The following is a 25,918-nucleotide window of genomic DNA, read 5'->3' on the forward strand; positions in this document are numbered from 1 at the left end:
ATAAAGTGCCTTGAGATAACTTTTAGTTTTGATTTGGCTCTATACAAATAAAGTTGAATTGAATTGAACACAAAGAACACACAAACTGCCACCATGAAATCACTGCATTTTTACTTTTTATGGAACAAACCACATTTTTGTTTAATAAATGCAGACTTTCTCCAAGTCATTGCTGCACAATGATCAAAGATCGAGTTTTCTTGGATATAATTGGCTGATACAGCCTTTCTATGAATTCATATCAAGATGAATGCAGGGATGGAGTGGAGGGGAAACCTAACTGAACTGCATTATCTAAGGTGAAGATGCAGTAAGCTTAATCATATAAATTCACGCTGTACATAAGCACATGCATGGTCTGATGATGTGTCATGTCTTGTTTTATCTTCTCTCTTCATAATCATATCCTCAAATAATATGTGTCTTTATTTTACTAGTGGTGATATACATTGAGTAACTTTGAATCTGGCATTTTTGCCTGGTAAGGATTATTTGTCTTCCATGGTATTAATGCTCTAGATTTAAGATGCATTGATACCATTTTGAACACTTACGTTTTGTCAGACTTGCTCAATACTACTAAAATTTCTTTACCAAACAGGGTAGCATGTAGTGGGCTTAACAGAGCTCTTAGGATGGAAACTACTACCTATGGGTTTAATATCAGGATGAACAGAGTGGCAACTACATATTTATTTCTGAGCCATATAGCCAACGCATTAGCGTTACAGATTTTTGGTAAAGGTTTTGAGAACATCATAATAAATTACATTCTTCCTGCGTGTCAACTTTCAACACAAGTTACTTGCCAACACAAATGAAGATAAAAATGCTTCAAAATTCAAACTTCTCTCCATATGTATCTTTTGTGATTAGATTGCATTACATATTAGTCTGGTTGAGGGCCGTGGTTGGCTGTGGCTCCCTGGTGCTGGGTGCTGGTTGGTCCCAAAATAGAAACTGATGGACAGGTCAGTAGCTCAGCAGGACAACCTCCAGCAGCAGCCACCTTCTCCTCAGCCCGCAGACACAGCTCCTGCAGGAAGTTGGCTGTCTCCAACACCAGGTCGCTCTCGTCATCTTACAGGGAGCAAGCATCAAGGAATTAGCATCCCACCTCATCCCCTCCGAGGGTCATCTCACACTACCACTTAAAACATAAACAAGATATTACTTCCTGGCATAATAGTACACTACTCATCTGGATAAAATCACATAATTTCCCCGAGGGGATCAATAAAGTATCTTTCTTGCTTTCTTAAAGCAGAGGCTTCTATCAGAATAACAGGAATTGCTGATAACTAGCACCGGTGCCCCTCTTGTCAAATTGATTTACCTATGCTGAGGTTGACCTTGGTCACAAGGGAGCAACTTTCAAAAGCTTACAGCAGAAGAAGCACACGATCTATCCATCTATCAATATCTATATATCTGTATCTGTCTATATATCTACATCTGTCTTTATATCTATATCTATCTATATATCTATATCTATGCTGGCTGCACAAGTTAAAGTGGTATTATCGCGTTATAGCAGTTATAAATCAACGTTGAAATTATTTTATCGGGCCTTACGCAGTTCTCATTATTATCATTTTGAAAGTCGGTTGCTCACTAGCTACAAACTGCAGGGCGAATTAGTGTTGTGAAAGATGTCGTTCCCAGGAACGTTATTAGGATTGCAACAACTAACGGCACGTATGAGGCTCCCTCAAGACGCACCATCACAAAAAGAATTCACGAGTTGTATGAAAAGGAGAAGACTACTAAAGTGACACCGTTACAATGAGCTACAATATCACTTTCTGATGTCTGTACACTAAGCCCTTTTGAGACAGTCTCACTGGCCAGGTTTAACAAGTTAGTTGCCTCCTCCAAGCGCACTACTTGCCTACTAGATCCTCTCCCTGCTAAAATTCTAATCGAGCTATGCCTGGTGCTTGGGGCCTCTTTCCTTGAAGTTATAAATATGTCGCTGCTTTTAAATCAGCTGTCATTAAACCCCTTCAGAAAAAGTAGCAAATCAACTCACTGACTACCTTGACGCAACTAACTTACTCGAGCTGCACCAATCTGGCTTTAGGCCACTACATAGCACAGAGACTGCATTAACCTATTTCTCACCACTAACTAGGGCGCTTTTTGGGTTCTAATTCTCCTAGATCTTTGACACCATGGATCATAAAATCCTAGTCAATCCCCTTGAGACCCACATTGGCTCCCTCTCGGACAACAAATCTCGGTGTGACATTCAATGAGGACCCCCCCTTTAGCAACCATATTAAAAACGTTGCAAGGGTTGCTTATTTTTATATCCGTAATATAGCATAATCTATACGCTAATTCACGCATTTGTCACCTCCAGACAGGATGGCTGTAACGTTCTCTTCTCTGGTTTGAACTCCTCTACCCTTAAGAAACTGCAGCAAAACACTGCAGCAAGACTACTTGCAAAAGCCCGTAAGCAGTGAGTGACGCCAGAGTAGCGTCGCTACACTGGCTTCCTGTCCGTTCCAGGGCTGACTTTAAGGTGATACTTCTTACATATAAGATACTATATAGCCTAGCTCCTTTGTAGCTTTTTGACCTTATTCCTCATTACGTTCCCGCTAGATCTTTAGTATCTCAGCAGGCAGGCTTGCTTGTTGTCATTCCGAAGGTCAAGACAAAGAGCTTTGGAAAAAAAGCATTTTCATACCGTGCTCTTCTGCTCTGGAACGCACTTCCTGCATCCGTTAAAGAGGCAGGCTCTCTAGAAGCTTTCAATCCCACCTAAAAACGCACCTCTTTTCAGTAAACTTCGATAACTGCTAAATGGTCAGGAGGCACAGTCTCCTACTTGAAGGAAAGTGATTAGGCAACCCAGGTTAAACTTAGGTCCTAGACAGACTTAATGCACTCCGGTTAGTGATAGTGTTTGACAATGTCCTGGCCAAATGCAGAAAAGTTGACGACATCCATGAGGACATCCATGAGGACATCCCGGACTCCAACGTTATTGTCCACGGCTTCCAAAGTGTTCGGGCGGACAGGATTCACCGAGAGAGTGGCAAGAGAAAAGGTGGTGGGATTGCTATTTTTATTAACAACAAATGGTGTAATCCTGGACATGTCACTGTGAAAGAATGTTTGTGTAGCCCAGGTATGGAATTGCTCGCTGTCAGTCTAAGGCCGTATTATTTGTCCCGTGAGTTCTCACATGTTATCCTCTTGTGTGTTGCATTCCTCCCTCTGCCAGCGCGTCGCTCGCGAGTGACGTCATCCACTCATCTGTGGCCGGATTCCAGACCTGACACCCGGAGGCTTTCATTGCGATATCTGGGGACTTCAACCATGTCTCTCTGGCAGCGACACTGCCCACTTTCAAGCAGTTTGTGGACTGTCCAACCAGAGACAACAAAACACTATACCTACTGGGACATGCTCTGTGACTCGCATGGAGAGGACATTGATGATCTCATGGACTGTGTAACAGGGTACATAAACTTCTGTGTAGACAGTATTGTTCCCACAGAGACTGTACGCTGCTCCCCCAACAACAAACCTTGGGTGACCAGAGACATCATGGCCCTCTTGAATGAGAAGAAGAGAGCCTTCCGGGTTGGGGATGGGGAGGAGATGAAGCGCGTCCAGAGGCTGCTGAAGGAGAAGATCCAACAGGGCAAGGACACCTACAGGAGGGGACTGGAGCGTAAGCTACAGCAAAACAACCTGAGGGAGGTGTGGAGTGGCATGAGGACCATCACTGGCTACAAGCGGACCGGTAGCCAGACAGCAGGAGGGGACCAAGACTGGGCCAACGAGTTAAACCTGTTCTTCAATAGATTTGACGAGAGGCCCATTGCCCACACCTCCAGCTCGTCAGTCATCGACACCCTTCAACCCTCCAGCCACGCTGACTCCCCTTCTCCACCATTCCCCCACAACAACACAACACTGCTATCCTCCCCATGGCACCACCTCCCCCCACCAATACTGAAACCACTCAGCCTCCACCCCCCCCCTCCCCCCACCAATACCAATACCACTCAGCCTCCACCTCCACCTCCCCCCACCAGTATAAGCCCCACACAGCCTCCCCCCATACCTCACAACACCTCTGCCCAAACCAACACGTACTGCACACTTATCTTTACAGCAGAGCAGGTCAGGAAAGAGCTGTGCAAACTCCGCCCAGGTAAGGCTGCAGGTCCCGACGCGTCAGCCCAAGGGTCCTGAAAGCATGTGCTGCCCAGCTGTGTGGAGTCCTCCAGTACATCTTCAACCTGATCCTCAGTTTGGAGATGGTCCCAGTGCTGTGGAAGACATCCTGCCTGGTTCCAGTCCTGAAGAAGTCACGTCCCATCACCCTCAATGACTACAGACCGGGGGCACTGACGTCCCACCTGATGAATCTCGGAGAGGCTGGTACTGTCATTTCTTTCTGCCCCTGGTCAAACTGTCACTGGACCCTCTCCAGATTGCATTTCAGCCGAAACTGGGAGTAGAGGACGCAGTCATCTTCCTGCTTCACTGTGCCTTTGCCCATCTTGACAGACCCGGCTGCACCGTGAGAGTCATGTTCTTTGACTTTTCCAGTGCATTCAACACCGTCTGACCTGCCCTACTCGGGAGTAAGCTGTCGGCGATGCAGGTAGACCCACCCCTGGTTTCCTGGATAGTTGACTATCTGACTGGTCGGCCACAGTTAGTCAGACTGCAGGGATGTGTGTCTGACACTGTGGTGTGCAACACTGGGGCCCCTCAGGGTACAGTCCTATCACCACTCCTGTTCACCCTGTACACCTCCGACTTCCAAATCTGCTCGGAGTCCTGCCACCTGCAGAAGTTCTCAGATGACTCTGCAGAAGTCGGCTGCATCACCGAGGGGAAGGATGAGGAGTACAGGGGCGTCGTAGACTCCTTCATCAAGTGGTGTGAGCTGAATCATCTGCAGCTCAATACTGACAAAACTAAGGAGCTGGTGGTGGAGCCCCGCAGGAGGAAGTCACCCCCCACACCTGTGTCCATCTATGGGATGACTGGACGGGTCTAAGAACGCTGAGGCAGTGTACAAGAAAAGACAGAGCCAACTCTACTTCCTGAGGACGCTCCGGTCCGTCAATGTATGCAACACCATGCTGAGGATGTTCTACCAGTCTGTGGTTGCAAGTGCCATCTTCTTTGCGGTTGTGTGCTGGGGCAGTCGGGCGAGGTCAAGATCTTCAGGAAGGCTGGCTCCTTCCTGGGGGTTGAACTTGATTCGTTGGAGCGTGTGTTGGAGAGGAGGATGTTGTGCAAGCTACGTAGCATCATGAACAATGACCCTCTCCACCTATGATCCCAGTGGGACCCCCCCCCCCCCCCCCACTGTCACTTTATAGTATGTCGCACTACATGACCTAAATTACCTTATTACATGCTGCTGTGGGAGGCAGTGGCTCAGTGGGTAGAGCTTCCGCTTGGGAACCGGAGGGTTGCCGGTTCGAGCCCCTGCCAAGGTGCCCCTGAGCAAGGCACCGAACCCTCAATTGCTCCCCCCTCTGCGAAGGGTGGCAACTGTAATGTAAGTCGCTTTGGATAAAAGCGTCTGCCAAATGATCGTAATGTAATGTAATGTAATATCATATATACATACGTGTATGCTGTAGTTATATTGGCAGATGCACATCTAACCTTGTCCTCCTCATGTATTTGTAGTCATTTGTACTGTCATGTACTGTATTTGTACTGTCATGTACTGTTCCCCGATTACATGTACATACCCCTTATTGTGTGTACTTAGTATCTGCATGCACTCTTGCGCGTTTTGTTTATTGCACTAGTTTGGGGATTTCTCATTCTAGTTTCATTCTGCACTGTACTGTAACTGTTGCACAGTAATTTCCCTCGGGATAATAAACTTTCATCTTATCTTATCTTATCTTATCTTATAGGCAGACATGGACAAGTCAAGAAGGACTGGCCCATATGGCACAGGTTTGAACCCTTGCATCACCACCTCCCTGTCCCTGCCCCGGGGCCCATTCAGCAGACCTTATCTTCTGTACTCTCTGTGAAGCCTCTCCTCCTAACTTCACTCATGCTTATGCTGGACACATGTCCAAAAAAGGTGGTGGTATAGGCTTTAAATTTAACCAGTCTCTTAACCTTGCCACCAAAAGATGCACCAGCACAGACTTCTTGTGTTTTGAGATATTAATACTTAACCCAGCATGCTCTATGTAAGTCAACCACTTTTCATTTTGTACTGTAGTGATCTACCGTACTTCTGGCACTTACACTACATTCCTAGATGGATTCTCCATGTAAACTCATGTAAACTTTAATATTTATTTTGAGAATGAATTACTAACGCTTACTCCAACCGCATTTCTCCCAATAAGTTCAAGAGTCAACCAACAGAGGTGGTCACACACTTGACTTAGTACTGGCACATGGTCTAGGTGTTACCAGTGTGAAAATATTTCACGTTCTGTCCATGTTATCAGATCATTCACTGATCATGTTTCACTTTGATGGACTGATCTGCGACAAAAGCAAGTCCGAAGCCTTTTCTAGCTATATTATAAGCTCTAGCATTATTACTCAGCTTGCTGAGAAACTACAGCAAGCTCTAAATTCATTGAACCCTAATGAGGCCTCATTGAGTATGTTAACAGAAAACGCTACTTTAACAGGAAACATTACATTAACAGAAAACATTACATTAACAGATGGCTAGAACGGAAGTGGCATCTGACCAAGCTTAAAGTTTTTCAGTTTGCCTGGTCTGATAGCTTACTAACTTATAAACAAGCACTTCATTCTGCTCGAATGGCCTATTACTCAAAATTGATTAATGACAATAAGAGTTACCCCAAATTCCTATTTGACACAGTGGCAACACTTTCAATATAAAAGCATTAATTGACAATGTTGACACTATGAGCAATGTTCCCTCTAAGCTGCGCGCCTGCACAATCGCGCACTACTCGCACATTCTCAGCGCAAAAGAAAAACTATGCTGCGCATAAAATAAAATTCAACATAAACTGTAAATGAATTAGACCAATAACCTTTTTTTCTGTACCAATTTGCAATGTAACTCAGTGAGTGACAGGTGTCATTTACGCTACGCGACGATCGCGGACAGCACCCCCAGCAAATTAGAGGGAACATTGACTATGAGCAATCTTTTTGAGACAGTTTCATTGGTCACTTTCTATAAATTAGTTGCCTCTTCCTAGCCTACTACCTGCTTGCTTGATACTCTTCCTGCTAAAATTGTAAAGGATCTACACCTGGTGCTTGGGGCCTCACTGCTTAATATTATAAACAAGTCACTTTCCACAGGGGTTGTACCTAATGCTTTTAGTAATCAAACTTACCAAAGTGTACTCTAGACCCAGATATCTTAATAATTACAGACCCAATTTCTAATCTTCCTTTCCTCTGAGAGGAAATTTCCCCTCTGTATACTGTAGATGATTACCTTTTAGCTTTTTCAGTCTTGGGCTATTGTCTTGGTCGGGTTCTTGCTCCAGCAGAGATCTGCACATCTTCTTATGGGTGAACCAGTGGATCTTTTGGCACATTAAGCTGCAATATGTCACCTTCAAGAAATGGAACAATATTAACATTTCTTGGATGCCAATAAACAGGGAGATTTTGAACAACAATTTTGATTGGTATTATGGGACTTAGGTCTTACTGTTTCACACAGGGAGCACCTCTTATCTGCTCCTTTCTCCCCACATGTAGCGCAATATTCAGCATCCGCAAAGGCCATCTGACCTGTAAGGGCCTGCGTTAATACTGAGAAGGCTGTTGGGTCGTCACCCTGTAAACAAGTATATGATTTATTTAAATTAAATACAAAGTACTGAAACTGAAATTTCACAGAAAAAAATATGTGTAGAGTAGATCTGCTCTTCATTTCGTTGGTATCTCATCATACTATCCTATCAAAGTCAAGTTTCAAATCATGTAACCAAATTTGTGACTTGTCCAAATAAAGTTTGACATATGACTCAAGTCCACACTTTCCCAAATCAACGTGTATTCTTCACTTACAATCTCTACTGGTGCAATACTCCTCACCAGCTGCTGAAGTAGTGTGGCCTCACAATAAGGAAACTTCCTGATGCAGTCACGGATAAATTTCTCCTGGTACTGTGGAAAGCCATCGCTGTCTCTCCCCCTCAGCAGGCTGCAACACAAAATCACGTGATAATACTTACCCAATAAAATAATAATCAAAGATATGTTTAAACATTTTATTATAATTTGTTTCATTGTTAGTTGGGCCAAAACATATTAATTTATGCAATGAATTTGAGTCAAAGCACTAGTGGTGCTGGAACCCTATTATTTTTGGCCAGGTTTTTATTATTAATATCAGGGGTCCAAGTCCCCGCAATTATGGGTCCCTATTGCTTTTCCTTGGGTTTTTTATCTGCACCAGCTTTTCTGGAACTGTTATTTTTGTTTTTATATTATTTTGTAAATTTGTTTTAATATATGCTCCAGCAGTGCTTTAAGAAGAGGATGTCTTTTCAGTTAATTGACAGTTTGCCAGAACTAAAAAATTCAGCATGCAAAATATTTCATTGGATGCATTGGGTCCATGGCCAAGTAATAGCACAGATAATTTACTGGGAAGGGAGTGACTGGTTCTTTTTTTTAGGACACTTAGGCCCACAGAGCTGCTAGAAGCTCTAATTTTAGCTTCACTGCACTGGCTTCCAGACAAATCTAGAATAGAATTTAAAATCCTCCTGCTCACTTTTAAAGATCTTAACGGTCAGGCTCCATCTTACCTTTTAGCTCATAGTACCATATTACCCCCTTAGAACACTGCGCTCCCAGCATGCAGGCTTACTTGTGGTTCCTAGTATCTCCAAAAGCAGAACGGGAGGAAGAGCCTTTACTTATCAGGCTCTCCTCTTGTGGAACCATCTCCCAGATTTGGTCAGGGGTGCAGACACCCTCTCTATGTTTAATAGTAGGCTTATAACTTTCTTTGATAATATAATATCATGATAATGATACAGAGCATAACTCAGCTGAGGTCTCATGGTCTCAGCTGAGGTCTCACTGAGTTTCAGTGGTCCACAGACTGCAACCCAGTTAACTGTATACACCTCCACTCAATGAGCCCAGAACTCAGGATTTTCATACAATATACACTGTTCAAATGTGGGGATCCCTCTTCATGCATCCTGTGCATTGTAGATGATATGATAGTGGCGTCTTCCCCATATTGATTATTCAATCACCACTTCTTCCAGTGATCCCCGTCCTATTATCACATCATGCAATATCCCCGATGTGCAACATGTGATGCATTCAGTCCCTTGATTCACTCATTGATCCTGAAAACCTCTGGACTTGATATAGCTGTCCTTTGATAGACTTCCACTCAACACCACAGTGCTTCATATTGTCTTGCATTGTCCACTCATGTGAACTGACTCAACATGTGAACTTCGAAAACCTCCCCGCTGTAAACAGACGCTGTTGCAAAGTGCTTGCTCATGGGGGAATGTTAGGCTTCTTTAAAAACTCTGTATGTAAAGTGCCTTGAGATAACGTTTGTTGTGATTTGGCGCTATATGACTAAAGTTGAATTGAATTGAATTGAATTGAACTGAACTCGTGAATTTATGGTCACTATCTTGCTCTTACTTATCTGCACTGAATGGAGGCAGCCAGGGATGCACAGTCCCGACAGTAACTCCTTGTAGCCTAAGGCAGGCTTCCCATATACCTAACCCTAGCACATAAATGTAGCGATTGGCTCGAGTAAAGCAAAGTCTTGAAACCATTTGTCAAATTCTGAAAGACAATTTTCAATTTGCTCTGTGTTTTGCGTACATTACATTACGATCATTTGGCAGACGCTTTTATCCAAAGCGACTTACATTACATTATATTACCACCCTTCGCAGAGGGGGGAGCAATTGAGGGTTCGGTGCCTTGCTCAGGGGCACCTCGGCAGGGACTCAGCCGGCAACCCTCCGGTTCTTAAGCGGAAGCGCTACCCACTCGACTACTGCCTCCCTGCGTACTGTTAAGTTACTCATATTGACCACGGTAAATTGGAAGGCTAACAAGGTCACTTAGCTTGCTGGAGTATTGCGGTAGCTGGCTTGCTTTGTGTGTGTTAGAAGAGATCTCTGTACGTCAATCAAGTGGCAAACGCCCTAGCGAGGATAAAAGATCGACCGGTCGTGCATGTGGATTGAGGCCGAGGGTTGTAGGTTCTGTTGTAGTCAAGTCAAATAGAAGTTGTGAGATTGCTGCGATATGTGTACCAAGTTGGACACCTAACACATTCCAATTCATGTGATGGCAGTTATATTTTGAGAAGTAGTCATTAAAGAGATTGACAGGTCGACAATCAAGGTAATTTTTTTCACTCATTGGAAGAGAAATTCGATACATTTCAGAAAACAAGGCTCTGAGTAACTTTTAATTTTAACTGTTATTATTGTTGTTATTTATATTGTTATATATTTTCACAACTGTAAAAATTATGTAGTGTATCAGTCCACACTCAGCGCGGTCTGCCTAGCCATTTTCTACAAAAGCATACACCAGGTATTTTTGTCAGATAAAAAGGAGTAATTTGTATAGCTCCATTCTCACATGCAGTATATGCAAGCATAATGAATGATTGGGTGCATTACTGATATTCTGGGATATTCTGACCCAACTTTATCATAGCTCAATCAACAATTTTGGGATTCTGCTTGCATGTGTCTGTTTCCAATGAGCGAAGGAAATGTGCCAGCACAGTTATGCTCCTCTGACGCTTTCAGGTGGCGTGAGCAAACCAATCACATGACTCCGCTGATGAGGTATTTGAATCGGTGATGGGTTGCCTTGCTTTAGCGGAAAATGTGGAGCAGGGAACCACGGAAGCATAGAGGTAAGGCCAAACTCCCGAGAAGGAAATCCAGTGATTGCTTTACCCTCTGGAAGCCCGCTCTCCCGCACAGGCTCTTGTAGGTGTGGTTCACTGCCCAGATGAGACCGTGTCCGACTCAGAGGTAGAGGATACAGACGGACACCAGGCCAACGCCCAGGAGGTCAACGGCGAGGACAACCCAGAAACTCAAAGTGGAACCCCCCTCTCTCAGACCATATGGAACTGCTCATACACAGGATCCCACTCTGACAAATGCACTAAGAAATGTACATGTCGTAGAGAGCGTAGTGCTAGGGAACAGACTGACACCCCCAGAACCCCATTTTGCAGTACGAAGTGGTTCGCTGTACCAAGTAATGAAGAAAGACGAGACTTCCTGTGAGCAGCTACTGGTGCCCCAGGTCTACCGTGCAACGGTCTTGCACCTGGCCCACACCCACCTATTGGGGGCCTATCTAGGGAGGGAAAAAACTAAGGAGAGAGTCTTACAGCATTTTTTTGGCCAAGAGTCCACAAGGAGATTGAAATCTTTTGTCGTAGTTGCTCAGGACCAAATCACTGCTCCAACCAACCTTTAGGAACCCCCTAATACCATTACCCACCATTGAGACCCCCTTTGAGAGGATCGCTCTCGTAATTGTCTGCCCCCTTCCTAAAAGTGCCCAGGGCAGTAATACATTCTGGGCAATCTCGGCAATGCGACCCGGTATCCTGAGGCCGCCCCCCTCAGAGAAGCCACGTTGAAACAAGTAACTAAGGAATTGTTTCTTTTGAGTAACAGAGTTGGAATTCCAAAGGAGATCTTGACTGACTAAGGTAGTCAGTCAAGGTGATCGACAGAGATGGACGCAACTGGGATTATCTGATTCTGCACCTGATGTTTGCGGTAAGGGAAGTGCCTCAGTCTTCCACTGGATTCTCACCTTCAGATCTCCTCTATTATCACAAACCCCAAGGGTCTGATGGATATTGCCAAGGAGGCTTGGGAGGAGCAGACCTGTCCCCATTGCATACTGATTGAGCATGTTGAGGCCATGAGGGATAGAATGAAGGCCATCTAAGGACGCAACATGCCCCTTTACATTGGATGGCCAGAAACAAATTAACCAACAGTCGGGTGATCGGATGGTTTTTGAGTCTTCAAGCGTTCAATTTTTCACTTGTTAACAGATCTGGCCAGTGCCATGGAAATGCGTGGATGTGTGACACCACGAGAGGCTGAGTCCTGGATGGGAGGCATGTCTCCCTCTGCTGGTTGAACTCTAGACTACAAAACCTAAAATGGTGACTATAAAGAAGACTACAAAGATGGTGGACACCTGTTGGACATCAGGATGGTAATCACCCAGGCCTATATATGGAGATCACTTTCCTTTGCCTGTGTAAATATATATATATATACAATATATCATTCCTTTCACCCTACATATATCATTCCTGCTGCCACAGCAGACAAAGGAAAGTGGGCGAGGATGAAAGGAATGATCTGGGGCCTGATCTACAGACTGGTAATGCGTTGTCAAACCTTTTTACTTTTGATTGAGCTTTATTGTGAGACTTATGTTTTGTCTATTTGGACCGGAACACTTTCTGTTGAACCTTTTGGACTAAACCGTGTGGGAATTAAAAGCCTTTTTGTTTGTTAAAACCTTGTTTGTTGTATTTTTCAACAACCGTACACCACCTTACCCTGACATCCCGAAGAACAGCCTCATAATTTTACAATGTGTATCACATTCCCAAGGACCCAATCCACTTTTCAATCCTTTTTTTCGCTTCCTCTCTCATCTCTTCCCTTCTCTCTGTATACAAAAAACGATCTCCAAAATGTCCCATAACTGTATGAATGCATGTATGACCGCATTGTCATGCAAAATGTTTTATTCAATAAAAACTATTAACGAAAAATGCAAAGCAAATGTTTTTCCTCTATGACACGGCTTCTCTGCAAGCTGTGGGCAGCCCAAAGCTGTTTCAATCTCTTTGTGACCATGCCAAGTTTAAAGATAAGCTATACCACAGATTTTGTGTATATAATTCACATGTTGACAAAGCTTAGGAAAGATCTGTTCTTCTCACAATACCACAGATCGGGAACTGCAACATTAAATTCTTGTTTTATGGTTATTTTTAGCATTCAGATCTGCACTGAATACACATTAAGTCAGTTTGTCTGTGTACAACAACAATGCAAAGCATACAACTGAGTGAGGAAAATAATTTCCCCTCTGGGATCAATAAAAGTGTTTCTTCTTCTTTCTTCTTCTGCTTCGTCTAACTCAATGATGACTCAGGCAAAGTAAAACTTAGATAATGAGAGTAATTCTTACATTTGCTCAGAAGCAGATTTCCATGTCTGAGGCGTGTCTGTCTGATAAAACTGTGTGGGATTGGCTTGTGCTTTCATATTGCCTTAACTCTAACCCCTTGACAATTTATCATCTTAAAATCAAGATTCCTTTTTGCTGTAATTAATTTGAAAACAAGCATTTGTGTTTATCAATGCAAATGCATTACACAAAATTTACTTTCACTAAATTTGAACCCAATTGTGACATAAATATGTCAATGGCATATCCAGTCATATGCAGAGTACTTGTCTCTTCAAGAGACATGCGTATTACAGGACTCACCTCTTGATAAGCGCATCCAGCTTGTCATCCTGTTTCTGCAGGAAGGCCAGGCATTTCTGCAGCACGAAGCTGATGTAGTGCATCTTCAAGGCCAGGACCTCATTCATGTCTTGCTGCTTCACACACTGTTCACACAGCAGGTCCATGACACGGTAACACTTCTCCAGGGCCACCACATCCAAGAGCAAAGGGGTTTCCTTCACCAGCATGACTATCTGACGGATTGGAGACTTAGTTATACCAACATGTCTAGGATGTATTATGCATTACATTAAAATTAGGGCTGGGTAAGATAATGTGTTATAATCATTAATTAGTTAACGCTGACAATTACTATACTATTTCATCGCGCATTAACGCAGTTTTTTATTTTTTTTATTATTATTATTTAAAAAGTCTGTTGCTCACTAGCTGCAAACTGCAGGCCGATGAGTATTGTGGAAGATGTCGGTCTGAGGAACGTTAATAGGATCGCACCGAATGGCGGCACGTATGAGCCTCCCTCAAGACGCACCATCACAAGAAGAATACACGAGTTGTGTGAAAAGGAGAGGAGTACAAAAGCGACGGCGTTACAATGTGCACCAACTGTTGCTCTCACTGGAGACTACTGGGCATTGCAGGGTAACCATGATTACCTTGGGGTTACAGTGCATTATATTGATGAACAGTGGGAGCTGCATTCACATGCTCTGACTGGAATGAAAACAGAAAACATTTTGCAGAAACGTCTGTGGAACATTTTCATATTGCACAGCACTGGAATGTTTCAAATAAAGTCAGCACATTTAGTACAGATAGTCCAAGAAATATGACCGCTGCTGCGAGACGTCTGCCTTTTGAACACGCCCCCTGCGTTGCTCACAGTCCCCAGTGTTCTCACAGTGCTGCAGAACAGTGCGTTTGACAGTGTCCTGGCCATATTAAACACAAACACACACACACTTTATGTTTGATTTGATTACATTAATGTAAGTTGAGATTTACAAGAAATATTTTAATTGCTACTGTGTAAAAGGAATTCTGCTGTAAAGAAGCAACTTATTTGTTTTAAGTGTTTGCAAACCAAATGTTATTGCACTTTTGTTCACATTGCAGTACTTTCAAAATCAAAGTGTGCAGTACACTGCTTTTGAATTCATTATTGAATTTTGCGCATAACAATGCAATTAATCGTGATTAATTGCAGCAAATCATCCGATTAGTCGCGATCAAAACTTTTAATTGTTGCCCAGCCCAAATTAAAATGTAATATCTGAATTCAGATAAATTAACAGTTTCCAATGTGACTTTTACACATTGCATTAAAAGTCTCATTGTCCAGAGATTGGTTTGTATTGCAGTGGGCAGGTTGTTAAGTGGTTCATGTTTCCTATTTACTGCATGACGATCTTCATGCATTTATACAGTAATAACCTTTTTGTCTGTGCCCACATTCCAGCAGCAATTTGAAAGTTGCAATTTCTATTCACCGGTGGTACGCAGGCTCCTACCAGTGGTACGCGGAGGTATGGCGGAAAAAAAATCTGAACCATGAAAAAATTTAAATGCGACTTAAAATAAATGTTTGCACACGGCACACAACTACCCCTTACCGTGGTGGCGCTTTGTGCAAACGTCAACTATTAGCTGACTATGACGTGTGTGTGTGTGTGTGTGTGAACATGCTGTGGGTGTAAGAGGGACTGCCCCCTGCCCCATATAGGAGAGTTGTTCATATGAGAGAGTTCTAGTACCAATTTGTACAATGTGGCTGTGACTGACAAGGTCAAATTAAATAATATTCTAATGAGGAATAAATTTGCTTCCTGTGTGTATTTTGCATAGCAGCTGATTAGGGTAGGCCTATGTAAAAAGTTTGAAAACCACTGCTCTAAAGTTACACTTAGAAAACTATGAGGGCGCTGTAGGACACAGGTGTGTGACGTACATGATGAGGATAGAAGGCGAAGTTAAAAGAAGAATAAAGTGGAATGTAAACGAACCTACAGAATGGAGAAATATTTCCCCCGGGGGAAAAGAAAAACTGACGATGATTCAGAGACAAACAGGCTAACCCAAAACCAAGTCAAGAAAATATGACGAAGCGTATCTTGCTCTTGGCTTCACAGCGAATGTGTTGGGAGGTGAGACCCCTGTGTGTTTTATGTCTGAAAACCCTTGCAGCTGACAGTATGAAACCCAACAAATTAAGAAGACACATAGAGACATCACACCCCAGTCATGTCAAGAAGCCCCTCAACTTCTTCCAGAGAAAATTAGAGGAATACCGTGACCAGGAAAATTGTATGGTAAAAGCTGCATCAGTGAACAGCAAAGCCCAAACGGCGTCATACCTACTTGTATACAGAATTGCAAAGTGCAAAAAACCACACACGATAGCGGAGGATCTCATACTCCTCGCTGCTCTTGATATGGTGTCAACAATGATTGATGAAACAACAGCCGCAAAATTGAAGGCTATCTCCCTGTCCAATGACACAGTTTAAAGTCGTATATGCAACGTTTCAGATGATCTTGAAGAACAACTCGCAGAGAAACTAAAAGACAAACCGTTTGCAATACAAGTGGACGAGGCTACTGACAGTAATAAAGACTGTTTGTTTATTTCATATGTTCGCTTTGTCGATTCCGAGTCACTGAGTGAGGAGTTGCTGTTTTGCAAGTACGTCAAACGCAGAGCAACAGCTGATGGGCTCTTCGGGATCCTTGCCAGTTACCTGACAGAAAACAGACTGAAATGGGACAACTGTGTGGCCGTTTTTTTTTGGATGGTGCACAGACCATGTCAGGGAAAAGAAGGGGACTGCAGGCACTTATCAAGAGGGTCTCGCCCAACGCACAATGGCCGCACTGTGTCATTCACAGTGAGGTGCTAGCATCAAGGCAGCTTAGCCCGAGCTAAACAAAATTTGTCCAAAGTTTGTTGTCGCGAGTCTTTGAGCTCACAGGGGAGATTCGGATGTTCTTGGGGGAGGAGAGCATGCATGAAGCTGCAAGCAAGTTCAGTGATGAACAATTGCTGATGAAACTGGCCTATCTCAGCGATGAATTTGGAAAGCTGAATGAATTAAATCTTCAGCTTCGAGGCAGAGACAAGCACCTACCTCACCTGGCAGGCAAGATCAATGCATTCACTCAAAAGCTGGAGATGTGGGGCAGGCGCCTTGATCAAGGAAATACTGATGCCTTTGAGAATCTGACTGAATTTGCAGAAAGCAGTGATTCTGAAGCCACCACAGTGATCCCGTCTCAAGCAACACATCTCTTCCCTGATGGGATTTTTCCAAATATACTTCCCAAACAACAGTGCTCAGTATGACTGGGTGATGGATCCTGCCCTTGTCCTTTGCTGTGTCTGCAGCTTACCAGACGGTGATGGAGGAGGTGAGGATGGACTCAATGATGGCAGAGTAGAAGCGTACCATCAATGTCTTTGGTAGGCTGAACTTCTTCAGCTGCCGCAGGAAGAACATCCTTTGCTGGGCTTTTTTGGTGAGGGAGCTGATGTTGAGCTCCCACTTGAGGTCCTGGGAGATGATGGCTCCCAGGAAACGAAAGGACTCGACAGTGTCAACTGGGGAGTCACACAGAGTGATGGGGGAGGGTGGGGCTGCGTTCAGTCGGAAATCCACGACCATCTCCTTTGTTTTGAGAGCATTTAGCTCCAGATTGTTCTGCCCGCACCAATTCACCAGACGGTCAATCTCCTGCCTGTAGACGGACTCGTCCCCATCAGAGATGAGTCCAATGAGGGTGGTGTCATCCGCGAACTTCAGGTGCTGGACTGATTGATGACTGGAGGTGCAGTCGTTTGTATATAAGGAGAAGAGCAGAGGGGAAAGAACGCAGCCTTGAGGGGAACCGGTGCTGATGGAGCGTGAAGCAGAGACGTGTTTCCCCAGCTTCACGTGCTGCTTCCTGTCAGTCAGGGAGTCTGTGATCCACCTGCAGGTGGAGTCGGGCACGTGGATCGAGGAGAGCTTGTTCTGCAGCAGTGAGGGGATGATGGTGTTAAAGGCAGAGCTGAAATCAACAAACAGGATCCTGGCGTAGGTTCCTGCGGAGTCCAGGTGCTGGAGGGTGAAGTGGAGGGCCATGTTGACAGCGTCGTCTACAGACCCGTTGGCTCTGTAGGCGAACTGCAGGGGTCCAGGAGGGGGTCGGTGAGGGATTTCAGATGGGGGAGCACCAGGCGCTCAAAAGACTTCATGACAACAGAGGTAAGAGCAACGGGTCTGTAGTCATTAAGTCCTGTGGTCCTTGGCTTCTTGGGGATGGGGATGATGGTTGATGCTTTGAAGCAGGCTGGTACGTGGCATGTCTCCAATGAGGTGCTGAAGATGTCGGTGAACACCGGAGACAGCTGATCGGCACAATGCTTCAGCGCAGAGGGTGAGATAGAGTCCGGACCGACAGCTTTGCGGGGATTCTGTCTCTTAAACAGCCTGTTAACGTCCCTCTCTTGAAGTGAGAGGGTCACTGTGAGGGCCATATGCGAGGAGGTGGGAGGGGGAGGTGGGAGGGAGGGGGGGCTGGTGATGGTTGTAGGTGTTGAGGGGGACAGTGTCAGAACTGGCAGCTTGACCATCAAAGCGACAGTAAAACGCATTCAGCCTGTTGGCGAGGCACAGATCATTTAGGGACTGAGCGGGTTTAGGCTTGTAGTTTGTGATTTTTCTGAGACCCTTCCACACAGATGCAGTGTCATTTGCTGCAAATTGCTGCTTCAGTTTCTCAGAGTACAGATTTTTCGCATCTCTCACTGCCTTGCTAAATCTGTACTTAGCCTCTCTAAACCCGTCTCTGTCCCCACTCCTAAATGCCTGCTCCATCTGCCGGCGGAGATGCATGAGTCTGACTGTGAACCAGGGTTTGTCGTTGTTAAAGCTCACCCAGACCTGAAAACGTCCCAGTCAGTACGTCAAAGCACGCCTGCAGGTTCTCCAGAGCCTCACTGGACCACATCTTAGATGTCCTCACAACAGGTTTACACAGTTTGAGTTTCTGCCTGTATGCGGGAATCAGATAGACCACGGCGTGGTCCGAGTGACCCAGTGGTGCACGGGGGACGGCGTGATTAGCCCCACTGACTGTGGTGTAACAATGATCCAAGGTGTTCTCCTCTCTGGTCGGGCATTTAATGAATTTGGGGAGTTCATCAGTGAAATTTCCTTTGTTAATGTCGCCGAGGACAATTACTAAGGAGTCCGGATTGGTTCGTTCCACACACAGAATCTGGTCGGCAAGTGCGCGTTGAGCCTCTTGCACATTGGCACTCGGTGGAATGTAAACACCGACCAGGATGAATGAAGCGAACTCACGGGGGGAATAAAAGGGTTTGCAATTGATAATAAATATTTCCGGAGTAGGAGAGCAGTGCTGTAGGATCACTGTCACATCGTTGCACCAGCCACTGTTGGTGTAAAAACAGCTACCTCCACCTTTGGTTTTGCCGAAAAGTTTGGTTACACGGTCTGCTCTGAGCAGCTCAAAGCCCGTCAGCTGCAGCGCCGAATCCGGCGTTAAACCGCTGAGCCAGGTCTCTGTGAAGCACAGAACTGACGCTGTAGAGAAGTCTCTGTTTCTCCCAACCAGTGACTGGAGTTCATCAAGTTTATTGCAAAGTGAACGCACATTGGAGAGAAATATCCCCGGAAGCGGAGTACGCAATCCGCGCCTGCGTAGACGCACAAGCGCGCCGGCTCGCTTTCCTCTCCTGCGGCGTTTCGCTGTGTGAACAAGGGCTAGCGAACCCTTGACTAGAATGTCCAGTATTTCTACGGATGAAATTAGAAAAGTAGGAAGAAGATCCACTGGAGTAGATCCCCTGATGTTAAGGAGCTCCTCTCTGCTGAGAGAGGCCCCAAGAGCCGAGTTTGACAAACAAGCAAACAAACAAATAACAAAAAACAAGTCGCACCGAGACACCGAGGCTGCCATTCGCGGCGCCATCTTGGTCAGATTGCAAAGTGGCTAAATATTATAAGTTATTGTTCTAGCAAAGGGATTGCGCAATTGCATCATTTATTATTAATTATTGTTATTTGACTTATGGAAGATTGTTTTGTAATCACTGTTCTAGCAAAGTGATTTTTGTATTTTTTTTAAAGGAATGCTCATGTTCATATTGATGGAGGGAGGGGGGCTTTCTCCAAATGGGCGCCTGACGGAAAAAGTTTGAGTACCACTGACCTGAGGTCAGCCAATAGTAGACTTGTGCTAGTGTGAAATACATGCGTGTCAGTCATTCATAAATTTTTTACACTTGATTCAGTGAGGCCAATTTCCGTAGTGTGCCCCTGTGTTATGTATTGTCTTTGGTCATGTCAGAAAAAGGATTCATGTTGAATTTCTAATAAGATAACAGATGAAATATAGCTAGCTATAGATCTGTATCTCCTTCTAAAAAAGCTTATGATAGCCTCCGATGCTTTACTGGCAGATTTTAATTAGACTTTTGGGCTCATGCAGTACTGCTATTAGCTTACTTCATTAGGAAAAAATTATCAAATTAACACACCCAAAGCACAAAAGGTCCAAATGTAGGAGCAGGGACAAATGCTTCACGCTGAAAGCTCCTAATGTAAGGAACATGTTTATATTCACAGCAAAACATGAAAGACATAGTAAATCTCAACAATTCACACCACCATCACATTCACTTACAAATGAGAAATATCAAAATCAAATGGTATCTAACTACTGAGCAAATTCATACACCTTCAGAACTAGAGGGCAGGCTTCAACTCAATTAGACCATCTTACCTTGACCGGGTTGAGGTTGGTGGTCATAATGATCTTATGAAGGGGTCCTGCCAGCCTGGGTGGCAGCTTGGGCTCTATCTCCCACCCCTGGGGTCTGGTGTAGTACTCTAGCTTCGCACGGGAGAAGAAATTGTTGATCACTGTTACGCAGCCATGCTGACCTATAAAGAAGAAGTCAAGAAAATGATGTAGTAAATCTGATTGTCAACAAGCCACTACATGTATAGTCCTCTTATGATAATTCCCTGTCTCACCTACGAAGGCTGCCATCTGAGCCGCAGTGCGGCCCACAGAGTTCACCAGATCCATCTCTGCTCCTGCTTCCAGCATCATAGAGGTGATGTCTGTCTTCCCTGCCACACATTCAGAAAAAGAGACTTGAACTTTCCTCTATAACTCAGGTGCTCCTACCACCCCACATAGCATAGTATATGTGCACCCACATACCTGATAGGCTGGCAAACATTAGGGCAGTGTATCCGTATTCATGCTGGTTACAGTTCACATCAGCCCCGTGCTGCAGCAGCAGCTCGCACATATCTGCGTTTCCCTTATAGGCTGCATGCATCAGCGGAGTCATTCCATACTAACCAAAGGAGAGAGAGACAACATTTCAACTCAATTCCGTTCATTCAGTGGTGTAGCCATTAAATACATTTGCATTTATAGTGCCTCATGACAACATGACAACAAGGCAACTACTAAGAGTCCTGCTACATATCCAATCTGTTCATGCTAGATAGTGTAATATTTGTGGTATTCATATCAACAACATGTAATTTGTGTTTCAGTGTGTGCACACCCAATTAGTTTGTTTGGGTTAGGGCACAGGTGTCAAACTCAAGGCCCGCTGGCCGAATCCAGCCTGCCACGTCATTTTATGTGGCCCGCAAGAGCAAAATAATAACCCTAACCCTAATCTATAAGCGTACATTGTCCATAAACTACATTTCCCACAACGCATGTCGATTTTGTGTCTCGCGAACTGACGGCATCCCGCCACTAAGATGCAGCGTTTCCACATCAGCGTCAGATCAGCGTTAAACGAAGGTGACTTTCCTAGGATAAATTCTCTGATATTTTAGTAAATGATTCTCTCATATAATCTCCGTCTGAGAACGGCTTTCCCTGCCTTATGATCTTCTCAAATCGATCTTCTTGCTTCATTTCCAGCTTGGTACTTTTCAGTAAAAGCTGCGTGTGTGTTCTGGAAATGTCTTTGAACATTTTGCCTTTTTCTTCTCTTATTTAGTATAATTTCTCTCCATATACCAAGCACATTATCATTAATTTTTATTATTTATCTCCTGTGATGTTGTCAGTGAAAGCAAATTGTAACTGTCCAGGCAGATTTTAACTCTATGTTCCTCCAAGACTTTTTTGGAGTTATCCATGGATAGTGAGTGACAAGTTGTTTTATAAATACTGTATTGTTATTATTGTTGAAATTGGACTTGCTTTACTCAGCGGCCCCCCCTGGAAAATCGCTGGCCCCCCCAGTGGCCCCCCCACCGGCCACTTGCCCTTCCATCATTACATTACATTACGGTCATTTAGCAGACGCTTTTATCCAAAGCGACTTACATTACCACGTATTACAGAGGGGGGAGCAGTTGAGGGTTCGGTGCCTTGCTCAGGGGCACCTCGGCAGGGACTTGAACCGGCGCCCCTCCGGTTCCCAAGCGAAGCCCTACCGACTGAGCTACTGCCGCCCATCACTCACACTTTCGCGCACCCCCCGTTGCCGGCGCACGCACCGCCGCATTCACTGCTGCCAGCGCACTCACTGCTGCCGGCACACTCTATGCTGCCGGCGCACTCACCGGCGCTGGCGCGGCACGCAGTACACCCGGCGCACTTGTCGCAGCACTTTCCCAGCACCCCCTCCCCCCCAAAACGAAGATCGCAGACAGCACACACACCCCCCACCCCTCCGACCCCCGGCACAAAGATCGCAGACGTTTTGGTTGGCCACCCCCAAGACTTTCAGTGGCCCCATCTGGCCACCCCCAGGAATAATTTCTGCAGGCGCCCCTGGTTTTACTTAAGAAATTTCAGGTTGTTCATAATGTGTTTTGAAAAAAATAGTTAAATAACATTTGCAATATGAACTAAAATATGCATTTGCAATATGAAAAAAAAGGGAAAACTTGGAGTTGTCCATTTACATCCATTTACAGGTTATTTTGCTATGATTTTACTAATCCGGCCCACTTGAGTTTAAATTGGGCTGAATAAGGCCCCCGAACTTAAATGAATTTGACACCCTGGGGTTAAGGTTACTTCTTAAAATGTAACCATTAGTCTAAACAGGTGATCTTTTGAGTAATAATTACTCAAATGTAGACTTGAAAGATGTTTGTAACTTCAGCAACAGTAGAAAACATCAGCTTTGATCAGCCTCAATGTAATTATAGATTCCAAGTTAAAGATCTGATATGTTTGATTTTGTTGAGTGACTTCTTTGGATACTGGTAATGTTCTCTGTTCCCTGGTGTCTTATTTTGGCAGTTTAAAATAAATTAACTTACATCAAACAAAATCACATTCATAGACGGTCTGTCACCGCACGTCCATGTGTTTGTGACTGTGTCACCACACCTGATTTTGACAGACGGGGCACTTGTGAAGCATGCTGTCTAAAAGAGTCTGCATGCTACATTTAGTGGCGCAATGCTATTATCAAAGAGCTTCAAGGGCTGCATCCACCTCTCAACAGTCATCTCCATATGTCTACATGACAATAGATAACATATGTTACACTTCCATAAGTGGAGGTGGGAAGGGTGGTCATTTTCATGTTCTTCAATTTGTCACACTAACACTTATCAATGAGGGTTTGATTGTCTAAAAACAATTACTAGTTTTTAGCTCTGTTTTATTGATGAACTTTTTTTTAATTGATGATTTTAATTTAGTTCACATTGGTATTTAATAATAATAACAATATAATAGTAAAACCAACAACAACTGCAATAATAATAACATCCATCCATCCATCCATTCTCTATACCCACTTCTCTTTTCAAGGGTGCCTATCCCAGGGGTCATTGAGAAAGGAAACACCCTGGAATCTGTATGTTAGGATAAGGATAATTCCATTTTGTTTTGTTTTTAGCTAGGCTCTATTACAACATTGTTTGTGGCCCATCCTCAACATTCAAAGCAATGCTGGCTGGTGCATTTTTAACCAAACTAGTTTTGCTTCTGAAGCTCCTAGTCAAAATGAATGGAAAATGATAAGGCTCTAAAAACCCTGCATGCCCTTTCTTCCCCTGACACTTTACTTACAAATTCCTTTTTCCAATACAGGGAGAGCGCCTGGAGAACACACTGAATAAACAACATGCCAGATACAACAGATGACAGAAGCCAGCTTTACCTCATAAACAAACTGAGCCTCTTGCTGAAACTGTGCAATCTACTTGAGTGAGAGAGTTACTTCCTGCTTTTAACATGTACAGGCACAATAATACACTAATCAAAATTCAAATATATTCTTTAACATTAAAACCAGATACGTTTGGCAATATTTCTTTTCACAGTCCTCTACAAACCAACCATATGTCTCCTTTTTATATTGAGGGTTTGTAGGGGTTTTAGAGACTTGAAAATTTGCCCTATTGACTCCCATTCATTTTCACTGGGAGCTTCAAAAGTGAAATCAGTTCTGTTGTGCTCAGGACAAACAACGTTAAAAAAGCTTAGGTGAAAAAAAGCAAACTTATCCTTCACCAAACACCATTGTTATCCTCAGTCATATGCCAAAAATCTGACCTTTCAGATGTTTGTATTCCAATGTCCTTGTCTGGTACACTGGCTGATAAATAAAAGCCTCAGTGAACTTTTTCTAATTTGAGTTATTTATCACATTTCAGGGCTTCAATGTTTTCTATTCTTCCTTAGTCTATACAGGATTAAAGGGACAATTAATCAAAACATTAACTTTCCCTGCTATCTTGACTGATTTATGTCCATTCAATAAAATTACTTGTAGTAGTAATAAGTATAAAAACAGCCCAGTGTAAAATTTACTAAGCTATAGTGTCCGGTAAGGTCAGTTTGAGAAGAACTTTTCAATCATTTTCAATAATACTGAAGTATGGATTTCATTTATTTACCTCATCCAAGCAGTTGACTCGTACCTCTTTTCTCTCCAGCAGCTTGGCTGCTTCTTGTACATCATCTACACACCAGAAACAGTGAAAATAATGAATATGAATGAAAAAGAATTTGTTACATTTATACTAAGTATCTTTCTATGCACATTATCTAAACTTTTAATTAGGAGTAGGTTACGCACCTCTATTAAAATGGATCACAAGAAGATTACAACAAAATAAGATTAGTCTAGTTAAGTAACTATGAATGAGTGTATTACTAACAAAAGTATGGTATGGCAAAATCGAAAGGTATTGCAATTGTAATTTGTAATCAAAAGATATTTGAAAAACTTGAATACACTTGAACAAAGAATAAGTGATAATAATAATATCTTTCTGGAATAAAGGAGCAGATTGAGTGTGAGAAGGGTTTTCTCACCAGATGCAATAACCTGTAGGATCTTCCGCTCAGACACTGACAGATCTCCTCTCCGGGGTGCAGCCATCCTCTGATGAGCACGTCTATCACTATAAACAGGCTCTGCTGCAGTGTCTCTGACACCAAATTACAGTTGGACTAATAAACACAGAGCTGCTCCCCTAACATCTCCACCCCTCTGGCAAACAGGAGGGGAGGAGGAGAGAAAATTAGGTCATGTGTAGTATAGAACAAAAATTAAGATAATCACAATGCAGCACTCCAGGAAGCAGAAAGAAGACGTTCTAAAAGATTTGATAAAGTTTTAGGAGCCAAAAATGTAAATGTACATGAAAAATGTTTGTTGCCTTCAGTGAGTTTCATTGCTCTCCGACTAGTGTTGATGTCACATTTGGCAAACGTGAATCAAGCCCCACCCCACACACACACACAGATCCATTTCTGTTCCCTTCTCCCATCCTATGTATAACAAGACATAAATACATAAAAGTATACTACATTTCAATTTTGTATGTGTATGAGTGTCATATGTGTTACTGTATGTTCAAACTGCACATTTCTTGAACGGAGCTGTCTCTGGATGCGAAATAAATTACTGTAAGCTGACAAAGTTGTATCGTAACGTGTGGAGATTGATTGACACGCTAAAAATAATAGTTTTTATGTCCTTAAAGATTGTGATAGGTTAAAAAGGTTGTGTGGTACCTTCACATGAATGCTGGGGTGGCTTGTCTGCAGATGTTGCTTCATGTTTGTTGTGTTTTGGGAGGTTAATCTTTGTTTGCAAATACTTGTTTTTTTTTTATTGAATGTGAAGTGGGTCCAAATATCACTCCTCTTTCTTCCAATGACGGCTGACATTTTTGTGATATTACCTGTAATTACCTTCTAATTGCTGTGGCTGTAGCATGCTTGTTGGTAAAATAGAGTCGGAATCACGTGACTGCAAACACACTTCTGATTGGATATTCTTCTTCTCCTTTGTTGGTGTTTTAAGGGCAGTTGGTATTCTGATTGGCTCGCTTCCTGATACGTCCCTCCCGAACTTTTTGGTCTCGTTTTTTTGGTTGTTGACGAAAAT

The 25,918-nt window shown here is 43.6% G+C and overlaps 1 protein-coding gene across 1 annotated transcript; it reads right to left on the reverse strand.

Annotated features, from left to right (window-relative positions):
* Positions 1 to 165: 165 nt before the first annotated feature.
* Positions 166 to 24,904, reverse strand: LOC143005766 (ankyrin repeat and MYND domain-containing protein 2-like). The gene is made up of 10 exons (XM_076157146.1): positions 24,838 to 24,904; positions 24,417 to 24,481; positions 20,743 to 20,881; positions 20,550 to 20,648; positions 20,296 to 20,456; positions 13,528 to 13,742; positions 8,035 to 8,170; positions 7,673 to 7,801; positions 7,454 to 7,574; positions 166 to 1,080 (listed from the first exon to the last, which is right to left on the reverse strand). Exons 1-10 carry the CDS (start codon positions 24,902 to 24,904, stop codon positions 890 to 892), a joined length of 1,323 nt encoding a protein of 440 aa, XP_076013261.1. The 3' UTR covers positions 166 to 889.
* Between the last annotated feature and the right edge of the window lie 1,014 nt (positions 24,905 to 25,918).

Source organism: Genypterus blacodes, unplaced genomic scaffold (assembly GCF_046128005.1).
Source record: "Genypterus blacodes isolate CSIRO-AG114 ecotype Tasmania unplaced genomic scaffold, CSIRO-AGI_Gbla_v1 ptg000072l_1, whole genome shotgun sequence".
Lineage (NCBI taxonomy): Eukaryota > Metazoa > Chordata > Actinopteri > Ophidiiformes > Ophidiidae > Genypterus > Genypterus blacodes.

Excerpts from the sequence above, each read along its gene's own strand:
- LOC143005766 (XM_076157146.1), bottom strand. The coding sequence starts at position 24,904 with ATGGCTGCACCCCGGAGAGGAGATCTGTCAGTGTCTGAGCGGAAGATC. Across the intron at positions 20,649-20,742 it reads AATGTTTGCCAGCCTATCAG|GGAAGACAGACATCACCTCT; the intron begins GTATGTGGGTGC and ends AATGTGTGGCAG. Across the intron at positions 13,743-20,295 it reads CCAACCTCAACCCGGTCAAG|ATAGTCATGCTGGTGAAGGA; the intron begins GTAAGATGGTCT and ends CCAATCCGTCAG.